The sequence below is a fragment of the Adiantum capillus-veneris genome, chromosome 3 (assembly GCF_014529385.1).
Source record: "Adiantum capillus-veneris isolate H3 chromosome 3, ASM1452938v2, whole genome shotgun sequence".
NCBI classification, from domain to species: domain Eukaryota; kingdom Viridiplantae; phylum Streptophyta; class Polypodiopsida; order Polypodiales; family Pteridaceae; genus Adiantum; species Adiantum capillus-veneris.
In genome coordinates, this window is record NC_140933.1 from 165,270,245 (window position 1) to 165,285,179 (window position 14,935).

The 14,935-nt window shown below is 43.0% G+C and overlaps 1 protein-coding gene across 1 annotated transcript; it reads left to right on the forward strand.

The window, feature by feature from the left end:
* Nucleotides 1-12,204: 12,204 nt before the first annotated feature.
* On the forward strand, nt 12,205-13,680 carry LOC147462113 (large ribosomal subunit protein uL5-like). The gene is made up of 5 exons (XM_086509546.1): nt 12,205-12,360; nt 12,566-12,676; nt 12,795-12,837; nt 12,948-13,143; nt 13,240-13,680. The coding sequence occupies exons 1-5, from the start codon at nt 12,358-12,360 to the stop codon at nt 13,436-13,438; spliced, it is 552 nt and encodes a 183-aa protein (XP_086365672.1). The 5' UTR covers nt 12,205-12,357; the 3' UTR covers nt 13,439-13,680.
* Nucleotides 13,681-14,935: the final 1,255 nt, after the last annotated feature.

Sequence of the window (14,935 nt, forward strand, 5' to 3'; positions counted from 1 at the left end):
TATGCTTTGGCAATTCAAAAAGTTAGTTGCTACTCCTCTTAGCCTTTGAGAATAGGCACTTAAGTATCTATACCCACGGCTCGAATTGGTTAATTATAGAGAGTAGTAAGGTGAGTCTAACATAGTGAAGTTGTCGAGGAATAGCTCCTTTTGGACTTCTTATGGCTCAATAATGGTAAAGCCGTAGGCAAGTTTAAAAAGACTCCATTATTAAACCGAAGCTCCCGAGCACCATATCCCACATAGAGGGCTCAACAAAACCGATAATAGATCCCAGTCCCACTTACCCTATGTCATAATAATCAATATCTAATTCTCCTAAATGATTTTCTCATATTAAACTGATCATTTAATGTGGGAAAGTGCCAAGGGAGAAAAAGCTAGAATATTGGTTAAGCTAGCAGACCGGCCACAGTAGGGATCCAAAGGAGGGAAAATAGGGATCCAAAGGGGGGGCCATCTGCAAAAGAGCCATGTGCAACAATGGGCTAAAAAGACCCTAAGGTTCAGCCCATTAAGACTTCCAAAATGCTAAGGTTCCAAAATTCAAAGGTAGTGTCCAAAGGTCAACCCTAGGGAAAATTGGATGCTTTGTGTGTGCCCTAAAAGTCTTTGCACATCCCTACATGGGAGAGGGCGAGCCCTTCTTCTAGGGTATGAGAGAGAAAGCCACATACACACACACAAGCCCCTTTACACAAAGGGAATTAGGGACACATGTCAGCTCCCTAGCCCAGATGCCCACAAGGTGTGCCCAATTCCTATTGGATGACCCTTGAAGTGGACCAATGAGAATTAAGCTAGAGTAAATCTAGTTTAATTAATTTAAAAACATTTAATAAAAGAAACCAATGAGAATTAAGTCTCCTAGAAGACTATTGGGCAGTCTCCCAAGGGGTCCAATGAGCATTCAGGAGCCCCATGGCTTGCCTGATTCCTATTGGCCAGGAGGCAAAGGGGTCCAATGAGAGTTTAGTTTAATTATTTAATTACCTAAAGCTCTCACAAAAGGGGAAAGGGGGACACATGTCAGAAAGCTATCACTTATGCTGCTTAATTGTGATTGGCTTGACTTGGGGAGGGCCAATGAGGCTGCAGGAAGAGAAAATAGCAAGGGGGCTCGCCCAAGGGAGAGAGGGGGCTGATTTTTGCAGGGCATTATCACACACACACTCACACACAGGCTATGTGTGAAGCAAAGAAGACTATCTCTTCCCAAGCTTTAATGGAGAGCTCATCACCTACTCCAAGCTAGTGAGATAGAAGCCTACATCAACACTCTCTTGGCATGTGGATGCAAATCCAACCAAGAGCCAAGCTTCAATGCATGCTCATCTCCTCTACCAAGCTAATTACTAAGCTAAGCTATGCTAATATGAGCGATTATGTGAGGAGATGTACATCTTTCTCGTAAGATACTCCTTCTTCCTCTCAATCTACTCTCATACCCTGCTAGCTCTCACCATCTTCGAAGGTGTGTGAGGTCTTGGGTCTGAGAACGGGGATAGTTAAAATTGTGTTTGTTAAGTGTTTTTCTTAGTGCATGAAGCTTTCATCTTCATTGCACTAGCTAGTCTTGAAGGAACACAAAGAATTGTATTGTACAATGTCTCTCTTGATGGGAGAAACCATAATACAAAGCCTTTTGGAGGGGGGACCGGCTCCATGCAAATCCGGTCCTCAACTGTTGTCATTAGCTTAATTTCTCTCTCTTTGGAAAGTATTGTCGATGCTATCTAACTAGGTGTTATGCTTTTTGTTGCTCTCTCCACCCAAGCACTCTTGTAATTCTCATTAGGAATCTATTCTAATGAAATGCCCACTATGTTCATGCTAATTTCCGCTACACATAAGTTATTAGGCCATTAAATGTTACATTGGTATCAGAGCTCAAGGTTTCTCTTTTCTTGCTCCAGAAGGGAGGTCCTCAAGCTAGCTACAAATGGTTGGTATTATTAATTGCCTGTGAGTAAGTAGAATAGGGATTTTTCAGCCTTGTAGTGTGCCTGCCTTCGTGCAGTTAACGGGGCATCACCGTCGAGAGCTATGGTCTTAATAGTGGAGTCGTACTGGGCTTGCCTACGGCTTAACCACTATTGAGCTATTAGAAGCTTGACAGGAGCCAGTGCTATTTTGGTGTCGAAAGACCCTCTCTTCTATTCCTTGCAATTAATGGTATTCGAGCCGCGGGTACAGTAGCTTGAGTGCTTTTTCTAAAGGGGTAAAGAGGAGTAGCAACTAGGGCTTGAAGTGCCAAAGTACACCTAAAAAGTTTACACCTAAAAGTTGTTAGAATGGCTGACAATAGTAAAGAGAGTGAAATTAATGTTGATAACTTTGATTTTGCTCATGAGCAAGCTACTAATGATGCTTCAATGATTGTTGTTTCTAGGCTTCAACAAGCCATGGGCAATCCATCTCTCCAAAGTGAAGTGCAACGGCAGCTCCGTGCTCATGGGATTCTCCAAGCTCATCACCATGACGAGAACCATATGAAGGGCTCAAGAATTTACTTCTTGATGATGCATCTCCTTCCCAAAGGAGAACTCAAGAGCCTCCACTGAAGGAACGAAAAAGAAGCGAGTCTCCCACCACCTCGGCGGAGATGGCTCCACGAAGACGGCGGGCTAAACGCTCTCCATCACCACCAAAGCGGAGAAGACTATCACACTCTTCTCCATGCCATAATTCAAAGAGGGATGATAAAAAGCAAGAGAAGAAAAAGGCAAGAAAGAGGACACCCTCTTCTCCATCTTCTTCATCCTCTTCCTTTTATGAAAGCTATGGTGAAGACGACAAAGATCAAGACAAGAAAAAGGCGAGAAAGAGGTCACCCTCTTCTCCACCTTCTTCAAATTCTTCACCTTCTGAAGAAAGTGATGGTGCAACCTTTGAACCATCAAAAAGAAGAGGCCATAGGAAATCCTATGCCGCATGGAAGAGGTCGTCCAAGTTGAAGAAATTCAAAGAGGGAGGGAAGAGCATCTCTTTCCTTACCTATGATGGTACCTTTGGTGCTACGGACAAAGTCTTGGCCTTTATCCAACAATTCAATGCGGCGTTTGGAGATGAGGGCTTCACGGAGTCCTCTAAGCTACGCCATGTAGCTATGCACTTTTAAAAGTCCGCCAGACAATGGTGGTCTAGCCTACGAGCCAACGGTGAAGCTCCTCGAACATGGAAAGCTTTAAGAGCTTCCATTATGAAGCAGTTTTTGGCCACCGATGCCAAAGACAAAGTACTCATCGAATGGCGAAGCTTGAAGCTCTCTCCCAATGAATCCATCCACAAATATGTAGACAAGTTTTGGGACTTACAGCTCAAAGCCACTGTCTTCAAAATATTGGATTTTGGAGAGCAAAAGCAACAGTTTTGTGCGGGCTTAACCGAAGAAATGGCGGAGTATGTCAACTCCCAAAGGCCACGTACCATATCGGCGGTAATACACCACACTATGGTGGCCTCTCGAATCAATTTCCAAACGGGGGCTAAAAGAAATAATAAGCCCCCGGAAAACAAGGGTTCCAATGAGCCTAAGGGGAAGGACAATGTCCAAAAGTCTCCTAAGGGCAACTCCAACAAAGCTAAAGAGAAGGGAGTTTACAAAGGTAGGAGTAAACTCTCTCCTGAAGAGCTTGAGCGTTATTGTAAGGATAACCGGTGTTTCAAGTGCGGCGAACAAAGGCATGCGTACCGCGCTTGTCCCCAAAAGAACAACCGCCAAGATCCTCCTAGAGCTTCCTTGGTTGAAATCCAAGAGGAGGAGACTCACCAAACTCACCACAAAGGATCTCCTCTATGCCATTCTTGGGGAAAGGTAAGAGAACATGATGCTTTTATTCTCTTTGACCTTGGTTCTACTCACAATTTTATATCTATAGAGTTGGCCACCAAGCTAGGAATACAATCCTACGAGATGGGAGATGTCCTACCCGCAGACAGTGCCTTCAAGGGGCAAGAAGCTTCAGTCACTCCCTTAATCGGGAAATTGAGGCTTCATGTCCAAGGCTATGTGGACAAAGAGGACTTCTTTATCTCTCCTCTCAAGCATGAGGATGTAATCCTAGGGGCACCATGGTTTGACAGCCTGGCTGCCGATGTTAAATTTCCTGAAAGGAGAATCTCCTTTAAGTTCATGGAAAAAGACATGTATATAGATGCTAAGGAAATGGGAAACACCATCCCCATTGTACATACACCAGCTTTCAACAAGTCAATAAAGAGCTCTATTTCCGTGTACATGATTTTTGTTAAAGACTCTCAAAATGAACCTAATGCTTTAGCAAAAGAAAATAAAAGCAACCAAAAGGAATTAGAGTTATCCAATTTCCTCAAGGGGTTTCAAGATGTTTTTATTGACGACATCCCTTGTGAGCTACCTCCTAAACGAAGTAATGATGACCATGCAATTGAACTTCTTCCAGGAAGTTCACCGCCTAACAAACCTCCTTATAGAGTTTCTCAAGCTCAACAAGAGGAGATTATGCGGCAAGTGCATGAGTTAGTCGAGAAGGGTATGGTTAGGCCAAGCTCATCTCCATTTTGCTCATCTATGCTACTAGTGCAAAAGAAAGACGGCACATATCGTATGTGTGTCGACTATAGAGCACTAAATAGGATCACTATCAAAAATAGGTTTCCCGTTCCACGGGTAGAAGACCTATTTGATAAGCTACAAGGATCGACCTACTTCAATAGGATTGACCTAAAAAGTGGCTATCATCAAATAAGGATAGTTGATCAAGACATTGTAAAAACCGCATTTCGCACCACATTTGGTCTTTATGAATACATTGTCATGCCTTTTGGCTTGACCAATGCACCAGCCACATTCAATCGCTTGATGGAGAAGCTGTTCAGGCCTCATCGAACCTTCACTGGAGTGTTCTTTGATGATATTATCATCTACTCTAATTCATTGGAGGAACACAAGCAACACCTCCAGGTAATATTTCAAGTTTTGAGAGAGAATAAACTTTATGTTAATCGAAAGAAAAGTGATTTTTTCTTGCAAGAGATTCAGTATTTAGGTCATATTATCTCTCAAGATGGCATCCAAATGGATCCATCAAAGTTAGAGGTAATAAAAGGATGGCCTAAACCAAGGAATCTTCATAAACTAAGAAGCTTTATAGGTATGTGTGCATACTATAGACGCTTCATAGAAAAGTTCTCACAAATTGCGGGACCATTACATGACCTAACAAAGAAAATCCAACCTGTGCTTACACTACCAGATCTCTCAAAACCATTTGAGGTCCAATGTGATGCTTGTGGTGATTGCCTTGGAGCTGTTTTGCTTCAAGAAGGGCATGCCATAGGCTATGAGAGTCGAAGGCTCGACCCTGTTGAGCAAGCTCTAGGCATATACGAAAAGGAACTCCTTGCAGTTCTACATGCCTTAGACTCATGGAAGCACTATTTATTGGGGACTCCTTTCATTCTTTGAACGGATCACCAAAGTCTTAAGTACTTCATGACGCAGACCAAGCTCTCCGACAAACAAATGAGGTGGGCAAATTTCCTTTCGCAATTTCATTTTCATATTGCTCACATTGCTGGCAAGCATAATCAAGTAGCTGATGCACTCTCAAGACGGCCGAGAGTGAATGCGGTTTCCATAGCAACTCACAATGATCTATCTTCAATGATAGATGAGTATGCTATTGATCCCGATTTTAAAGATGTGATTTCAGCCCTTGCATTAGGGAAGAAAGCAGAACCATTTATTTTACAAGATGGTTATCTTCTCTATGGCAATAGACTATGCGTTACTAACTCACTACGTGAGAAAGTAATGTATGAATCTCATGCTCCACCTTATGCGGGGCATAGAGGGATTCAGTCTACCTTAAAGGGAATTGAAACATATTTCTATTGGCCTACCATGAAAGTGAACATACAAGAGTATGTTTCTAAATGTGTGGTATGCCAAAAGACAAAATTTGATAGAGGGAAGCAACTTGGATTGCTTCAACCCTTGCCAATCCCTAATTCACCATGGGAGAGCATATCCATGGACTTTATCTTTGGATTGCCTAAGTCTATCCATGGGAATACGGGAATATGGACGATAGTAGACAGGTTCAGTAAACAAGCTCATTTTATACCTGTCAAAAAGACTATCAAAGCCCATCAAATGGCAACCCTTTTCATTTCACAAATCTTCAAGTACCATGGCTTGCCAATGTCCATAGTGTTGGATAGAGATCCTAGAATGACCAGTAATTTTTGGAAGGGTCTCTTTGAGAATTTAGGGACAAGGCTAAACTTCTCTTCGGCCTATCATCCACAAACGGATGGCCAAAGTGAAATAGCTAACCTAACCATTCTCGATCTACTAAAAGCCTATGTAACGGAAGTAGATCAAAGATCCCAATGGGAGAAGTACTTACCCTTAGTGGAGTATGCTTACAATAACACTGTACATACTTCCACGGGAAAAGCACCTTTCGAGGTAATTGAGGGAAGATCAAAAAGTCCCTTGCTACTTAAGGTACATGGGAAGATCTTCGTTGCAGATGAGTATAGCCGAGACCTACAAGAATCTTTTCAAAAGATTAAGGATGCTATCTCTATCTCACAGCAAAGGCAAAAGGCTACTGCTGACAAGCACAGAAGAGCCCAAGCCTTTAAAGAAAACGATTGGGTGTTGTTAAAGTTTCCCAAGGCTCGATTAAGGCACACGACGGGCAAGAATCCTACGGGCCACCAAAAGTACTATGCTAAACTAGCAAAAAGGTACTATGGTCCCTTCCAGATTCTTAGGCCAATCAATGAGATGGCCTATCAACTCAAGTTGCCCAATCATTGGCTCATACACAATGCTTTCCATGTGAGCCTATTAAAGCCTTACAAAGGAGAGCCACCTCAAGAACCAACTATTGAAGACCCACCGGAGATCGAGGACCAAGAGGAGGTGCTGCAGCCCGAGTCCATTCTCCGACATGAAGACAAGGTATTAAGAGGCGGTAAGACTATTCGACGATATCTTATTAAGTTTAAGAATTATCCTTTTGAAGATGCTAGATGGATGCAAGGCATACAATTAAAGGATAACCTAAACCTTGTCAATGCTTACAATGCTTCCCAAGAGTAAGCAAATGTACAAAATGTTAAAAATGAACAAAGTTTTTTTCTTATAAGACGCTCTTTTTCTTTATTTGTGCACAAAAATGAAGTAGTATGCATGCTTAGATCAAGTTTACGGAGACGACGTCTCCCAAACACCAAGTAGAGCTTGTCACTTTACTATGGAAGACTGATAGGACTAATGTGCAAACATGCTTGCGGCAGCCTAAGGCTCTCAAGCGCCAAATGGACTAGTCATCCATTGTGGAATGATGTCGTAGGGTAACATAGGGATCCTCTACCCGCTAAGAAAAGGACTCATGAACATGCTTTATCTTCTCTACACCATAGTCGAGGACGACTATGATTTCAAGAGAGAGGTAATGTCATAATAATCAATATCTAATTCTCCTAAATGATTTTCTCATATTAAACTGATCATTTAATGTGGGAAAGTGACAGGGGAGAAAAAGCTAGAATATTGGTTAAGCTAGTAGACCGGCCACAGTAGGGATCCAAAGGAGGGAAAATAGGGATCCAAAGGGGGGGCCATCTGCAAAAGAGCCATGTGCAACAATGGGCTAAAAAAACCCTAAGGTTCAGCCCATTAAGACTTCCAAAATGCTAAGGTTCCAAAATTCAAAGGTAGTGTCCAAAGGTCAACCCTAGGGAAAATTGGATGCTTTGTGTGTGCCCTAAAAGTCTTTGCACATCCCTACATGGGAGGGGGCGAGCCCTTCTTCTAGGGTATGAGAGAGAAAGCCACATACACACACACACAAGCCCCTTTACACAAAGGGAATTAGGGACACATGTCAGCTCCCTAGCCCAGATGCCCACAAGGTGTGCCCAATTCCTATTGGATGACCCTTGAAGTGGACCAATGAGAATTAAGCTAGAGTAAATCTAGTTTAATTAATTTAAAAACATTTAATAAAAGAAACCAATGAGAATTAAGTCTCCTAGAAGATTATTGGGTAGTCTCCCAAGGGGTCCAATGAGCATTCAGGAGCCCCATGGCTTGCCTGATTCCTATTGGCCAGGAGGCAAAGGGGTCCAATGAGAGTTTAGTTTAATTATTTAATTACCTAAAGCTCTCACAAAAGGGGAAAGGGGGACACATGTCAGAAAGCTATCACTTATGCTGCTTATTGTGATTGTCTTGACTTGGGGAGGGCCAATAAGGCTGCAGGAAGAGAAAATAGCAAGGGGGCTCGCCCAAGGGAGAGAGGGGGACTGATTTTTGCAGGGCATTATCACACACACACACTCACACACAGGCTATGTGTGAAGCAAAGAAGACTATCTCTTCCCAAGCTTTAATGGAGAGCTCATCACCTACTCCAAGCTAGTGAGATAGAAGCCTACATCAACACTCTCTTGGCATGTGGATGCAAATCCAACCAAGAGCCAAGCTTCAATGCATGCTCATCTCCTCTACCAAGCTAATTACTAAGCTAAGCTATGCTAATATGAGTGATTATGTGAGGAGATGTACATCTTTCTCGTAAGATACTCCTTCTTCCTCTCAATCTACTCTCATACCCTGCTAGCTCTCACCATCTTCGAAGGTGTGTGAGGTCTTGGGTCTGAGAACGGGGATAGTTAAAGTTGTGTTTGTTAAGTGTTTTTCTTAGTGCATGAAGCTTTCATCTTCATTGCACTAGCTAGTCTTGAAGGAACACAAAGAATTGTATTGTACAATGTCTCTCTTGATGGGAGAAACCATAATACAAAGCCTTTTGGAGGGGGGGCCGGCTCCATGCAAATCCGGTCCTCAACTGTTGTCATTAGCTTAATTTCTCTCTCTTTTGAAAGTATTGTCGATGCTATCTAACTAGGTGTTATGCTTTTTGTTGCTCTCTCCACCCAAGCACTCTTGTAATTCTCATTAGGAATCTATTCTAATGAAATGCCCACTATGTTCATGCTAATTTCCGCTACACATAAGTTATTAGGCCATTAAATGTTACACCCTAATATAATTAACAAAATCAACCATTAATAGGCTACTTAAGGACCTCTCTTCTTAAGAAAGAAAAGACAAACCAAATGCTCTGATACTAATGTAATGGAAATAGCTTATGAACTTTGAGAGTAGAGGAATTAGGAAATTAGATAAAGCACTTTTGTGAGATTACTTTGTGAGCATAGCGGGAAGCAACATAAACATGGTACTTAGTTAACTTGGTATGAACGATACTTTTGCAAGAGAGAGAGTTTAGAGAACATGACAACAGTTGAGGACCGGATTCAGACGGAGTCGGTCCCCCCTCCAATAGGCATTTGTATTATAGTTTCTCCCATCAAAAGAGACTTGGTACAATACAATCTTTGTGTTCCTTGTGACTTAGGTGATGCAATGAAGATGGAAAGCTTCACGCATCACAAACATAACATAAACTTTGTAGAAAGCATTAACTATCCCAAGCCTCAGTTCCAAGGCCTCAAACACCTTTGAAGGTGGAGAGAGCTAGCAGGGAATGAGGGTAGGGAAGAGGAAGAAGAAACATTCCATAGGAGAAAGAAATAGTTCCTCACTTATCATCACTCTTCTTGCTAGCTTACATAATAGCATAGTAATGAAAATAGAGAAGATGGCAAGCTTAAGCATTGAAGCATCGCTCTTGGTTGGATTTGCATTCCATAGCCAAGAGTGTTGGTGTAGGCTCTCACTTCTCACAAGCTTGGAGAAGGAGGTGGAGTTCCTCAACTTTCACCAAGTGAGAATGATCCCCAAAATGAGTGTGTGTGTGGTGTATATCCCCCAGCACCCCCCTTGCTTGCTTGGGGCGAGTTGTAGCTTTTACACATGTTTCAAGCTCAGGAACCCCTCTCCCCCTAGCCAATCACATGCAGCATGCATTCAAGTACATGGGTAATCTTTAGACAAGTGTCCTCCTTACCCCTTAGAGAGAGAGAGAGAGCTTGAAAATATCTAGATATTTGGTGGATGGAACTAGAAGCTCATTGGACCCCTCTTTAGCCCAACCGGTAGCATTCAAGTACACCATGTGGTTAAGCTCAGGAGGGTCTAACATGTGTCCCATGTGTCCTTTGGGTGAGTGGAAGGTTAAGTCAAAGATTCCCCTAACTTTGGGACTTTCATGCATAGGAAGCCAGCACCTTCCTCATTAAGTTTGTAGGGTCTCTTTTTGACTCAAGCACCTTACCCCCAAGCATGGGAAGCTTCTCAAGCACCTTCCTCATTAAGTTTGTAGGGTCTCTTTTTGACTCAAGCACCTTACCCCCCAAGCATGGGAAGCTTCTCAAGCACCTTCCTCATTAAGTATGACAAGCACCTCAAGTACCTTAGTCATCAAGCATGACAAGCACCTCAAGCACCTTAGTCATCAAGCACGCACCTTAGTCATCAAGCACGACAAGCACCTCAAGCTTAGGTCGGGTTCCCACCTTAAGCTCAGCCCTAGCTTGCCTAAGGTCAAAGGACTTTTAACACTAACCATTGGAGGTCTTTAATGAAGCTAACCCTAAGGTTTTGTAAGCTCCATTAGATGCACATTGCTCTTTGATAGACTACCTCTTTTTGGACCCCTATTGAGATGTAACCATCTCTCCTTTTGGTCCCTGCTGAGGTAAGTCTAGAAGCACTTATTGCACATTGCTCTTTGATAGACCATCTTCTTTTGGACCCCTATTGAGATGCAACCATCTCTCCTTTTGGTCCCGTGTTGAGATAGGTCTAGAAGCACATGTCTCTATTCTAACTCTTGTTCCCGTTTATTCTCCCACATTAAATGATCAGTTTAATATGAGAAAATCATTTGGTAAAGTTAGATATTATATTTTATGACACTTCACACAATGAGTGTGTGTGAGAGAGTATAGCTTGCAAGAAAGCCCTCTCCTTGCTTAGCCAATCATAAGCTTGGGTCAAGTCAAGCAGTAGAGGTAGCCTTTGGACAAGTGTCCTCCTTTCCCCTTTGAGAGAGAGAGCTTGATAAATGCCTAAACAATTAATTAATTATTAATTCTCACTGGACCCCTCTTTAGCCTAGCCAATAGGATTCAAGCACCCCATGTGGCTAAGCATAGGGAGAACCTGACATGTGTCCTTGTGCCCCTTAGAGGAAGCGATGCCCTTTGGGTGAGTGAGAGGTTGAGTTAAACATTCCTCTAGATTTGGATTTGCCTTTGTAGGGAATCTCTTTGACTCAAGCCCCTCAAGTACCTTACCCTCCAAGCATGGGAAGCTTCTCAACCACCTTAGTGAGCAAGTGTAGGCTTAACATGAGCATGGGTTCTCTCTCTCTCTCTCTCTCTCTCTCTCTCTCACACACACACACACACACACACACACACACACACACACACACACACACACACACACATGCCCCTAGCTTGTCGGCTCGCCCTTCCCTTTGTAGGGTTGCTTGTTGATTTTGGAACACCTTAAGCACATGGCCAACTTGGCCAAGGACCTTAGTCATCAATCATGCCTAGCATATTAATTATTGAACACCAAATGCATGTGTCTAGCTTAACCTAAGACCCTAGGTCTAAGAACTTTTAACACTAACCTTTGGAGGTCGTTAATGAAGCTAACCCTACGGTCTTTAAAATCCATTAGCTAGCATTGCTCTTTGACATACCATCTCTCATTTGGACCCATTGACTTTGGCCGCGTGTTGAGATAGATCTATAAGCGACGCATGTCTCTATTCTAACTCTTGTTCCCATTTATTCTCCCACATTAAATGATCATTTTGATATGAGAAAATCATTTGAATTAGTTAGCTATTAGATTTATGACAAGTGGTACCAATAATAAAACTGTCGCAACCCAATTAGAGGTCAGTTTTGACAACGATAATCAAACCTGGATCCCTGACGATGGAAAGCCCTTCTCAGCTGCGCTAGCTACGAAGACACCCACGTTTCGATGTTTCTTCAATGGTCATGGTTCTACTTATTTTTGGGGGTCGCCTATCCACGCATTGGAGCCTAGGTCCCCGTCCCTAAGCCGAGGGTCCAATGAATGAATAGGCCACCCCCAAAAATTACACGTCTAATTCTAGTGAATGATTAAAGTCATCTCTAAGGCTCCTTTCTAGCATTCGGACGGACGACCATTGGACGTGTGAACTTTCTCATTTAAAACATTCCTGCAGACAAAACCCTAGAACTCTTCTTCGTGCCATGGTGCTGCGAGGCTACGATCTGTAGCACAGTGGTGGATGTGATTGCGTGGGCCTTCTGCTTATACCCCCTCTCTTGGTAGCTGAGGCTTCGTCATCTGCATTGAAGCGTCCCCCCCTTGCTGCAATGGTACCGTGATCATCTCTCTCTCTCTCTCTCTCTCTCTCTCTCTCTCTCTCTCTCTCTCTCTCACACACACACACACACACACACACACACACACACACACACACACACACACACAAAACACACTCTCGAGAGCCATATCTGCACAGTATAATGGTTGCGGTCCGCTAAATGCTGTTTACGGACGTAAATGCTCTTAACGGTGCAGGCCGTGTCCGAGAAGAAAGCTGCGAACCCCATGCGGGAGATCAAGGTGCAGAAGCTTGTGCTGAACATATCAGTTGGCGAGAGTGGCGATCGTTTGACAAGAGCTGCCAAGGTATTTCTGTGATGTCATCTCTGCAGCTCAAATTTTACTGGTTGTATGCACTGCTTTTGGCCCGGCATTGGTTAATCAATGTGCAGTCAGCCATGGTTAATTTTTGGTATTGTATTAGGTTCTTGAGCAGCTAAGCGGGCAAACTCCAGTGTTTTCAAAGGGTAAGAGTGCTGCAACTATCTGGCTATTGGTCCCCTTCTTATATATACTAACTTCTTTGATTGGTCTAGATCTGTCTGCTCACTTCCCACCCGTTCTTTAATTTGTCTAGCTCGCTACACGGTGAGATCTTTTGGAATCAGAAGGAATGAGAAGATTGCTTGCTATGTTACTGTTCGAGGAGCTAAGGCCATGCAACTACTGGAGAGTGGCTTGAAGGTGAAAGAGTACGAGCTTATCAGAAGGAATTTCAGTGACACGGGATGTTTTGGCTTTGGCATTCAAGAGCACATCGATTTGGGTATCAAGTAAGTTACTTGAATCACAGTTTTCTTTGCAGTCCAGGGAAGTCATTGCAAGCTGGTTTTTCCCTTTTTTATGCATGTCATTGCCTTTTGCTGCAGGTACGACCCATCCACTGGTATTTATGGCATGGATTTTTATGTGGTGCTTGAGCGAGCTGGTTACAGAGTTGGTAGGAGAAAGAGGGCCAAGGCTCGTGTTGGCATCCAGCACAGGGTAACGAAGGAAGATGCAATGAAGTGGTTCCAAGTGAAATATGAGGGAGTCATTTTGAACAGATCTCAAGCTATTACAAACTAGCTCAGTGAAGTGCAATTGTAGCTCCAAATATCCGAAGATTGTTAGTGCTGAGTGGCGTTTGTGTGCATGAAGGCTTTTGCATGTAATGGTCTCAGGGCTTCAGGCTTTTTGAAGGCTTGAATTTTTTTAAAAGCCTGTAATACCAATTTAAGTGCGATACTTTCGGCTAGAACTTGAGGTTTTGTATTCCCTTTTGTGTTGCTTCTCATGACCTGCCTGGAGGTTCCAGGTGTTGTTGTCCATTTTTGTCTACTGACTCATGCCTGTTGTTTGTGTTGTATTGATCTCGTGTCCCCACGATGTGCTGACGAGGCTTCTCCATTGTATGGTCAGTGGCTTATTTGCAAGGTTTCTTTTAGACCTAAGTCAGTGGGCCCCCCCAGCTTGTCTGAGGATGAAATTGTCGGGATATCTGATCTTCACTGTTTGGTCTTTCCCTTGGATCATTCAGTTCACAAGGTTGCTCCTCATCTACGATCACTTTTGCGTGCTCGACTCTGCGGGAATAAAATCCATGTGAAAAAATTTCTCCTCTAGTGATTCGCAGGAGCAGAGCTCCTGTGTCCTCTCTGGAAGGCTGGGGTTGAGATTTGACTTTGCCAAAAAACTTAATCGGAATTTATTAAGGCATTCAGCATCTGTTATGTACATCAGGTGGGGGTCTATCCCTTCGTGTGGGGATCAGTTATGCTACATATGGCCAGAGAGTAGGAAATTTATTGTCTGTTTACGATGCTAGTTGCCCCTAAGTAGGGTCAAATCCTTAAGTCTTACAGCTGGTCCCGAATTTGCACTGTATGGTAGGCTCTTTGTGTTGAAGCATATGTACTGCTTTGCAGTATTGGCCTGGATTCTGTGAATAACATGCATTATTGCCAAAGAGTCTGTTGGAAGTTGGGTGCCTATTTAGTTGACTCTCGTCTTAATGGAGATGTGGAGGACATGTACTAGGCAAGATGCCTGTTTTGGAACTTTACAATCAGTTTTGCAAGAAGTTTGCCATTTCTCCTTTGGGCATGCAAGAGCTGGAAAGCCCTGTGAAAGGATTACTCTATCCATTCAATTTATTGCTGATGTGTGATTGATCACTATGCAAGCCTTCTGCTTGTTGAGAATTGTCCTACACGTGAAGGTGTGGCATACCAAAAGTACTTTTTTGTGTCTTGCTTGCAAGTTTTGCTGCTGGGCCAAAATTGTATCCAGCTAATTGCTTGAAGTAAACTAGTTGCATTTTTACCTGAATGCATGGTTCCCTCTCAATGCTTGCTGTGAGATTATTTTTAAGTGCTAGATGTTTTTATTGTGACCTTTAAACATGAGCTCTTTAGTGGTTAAGTCACCAATCCAATGTGATTGATTGCAGTATGTCTGGTTTGACACAAGATTAGCATATGCTTTTGCCAGCAGTCTTAACTTGAGATGTCCATCATTGATCGGAAATTTCCTTGAGACAATGTTCATGTTGAAGAGTAGTTTCCCCCTTGGTGACTTTGTTGG

What these genes read in the sequence shown, in the direction of transcription:
- LOC147462113 (XM_086509546.1), top strand. An exon ending in GTTTGACAAGAGCTGCCAAG is followed by an intron (nt 12,677 to 12,794) that starts GTATTTCTGTGA and finishes GTATTGTATTAG; the next exon opens with GTTCTTGAGCAGCTAAGCGG. An exon ending in AACTCCAGTGTTTTCAAAGG is followed by an intron (nt 12,838 to 12,947) that starts GTAAGAGTGCTG and finishes TAATTTGTCTAG; the next exon opens with CTCGCTACACGGTGAGATCT.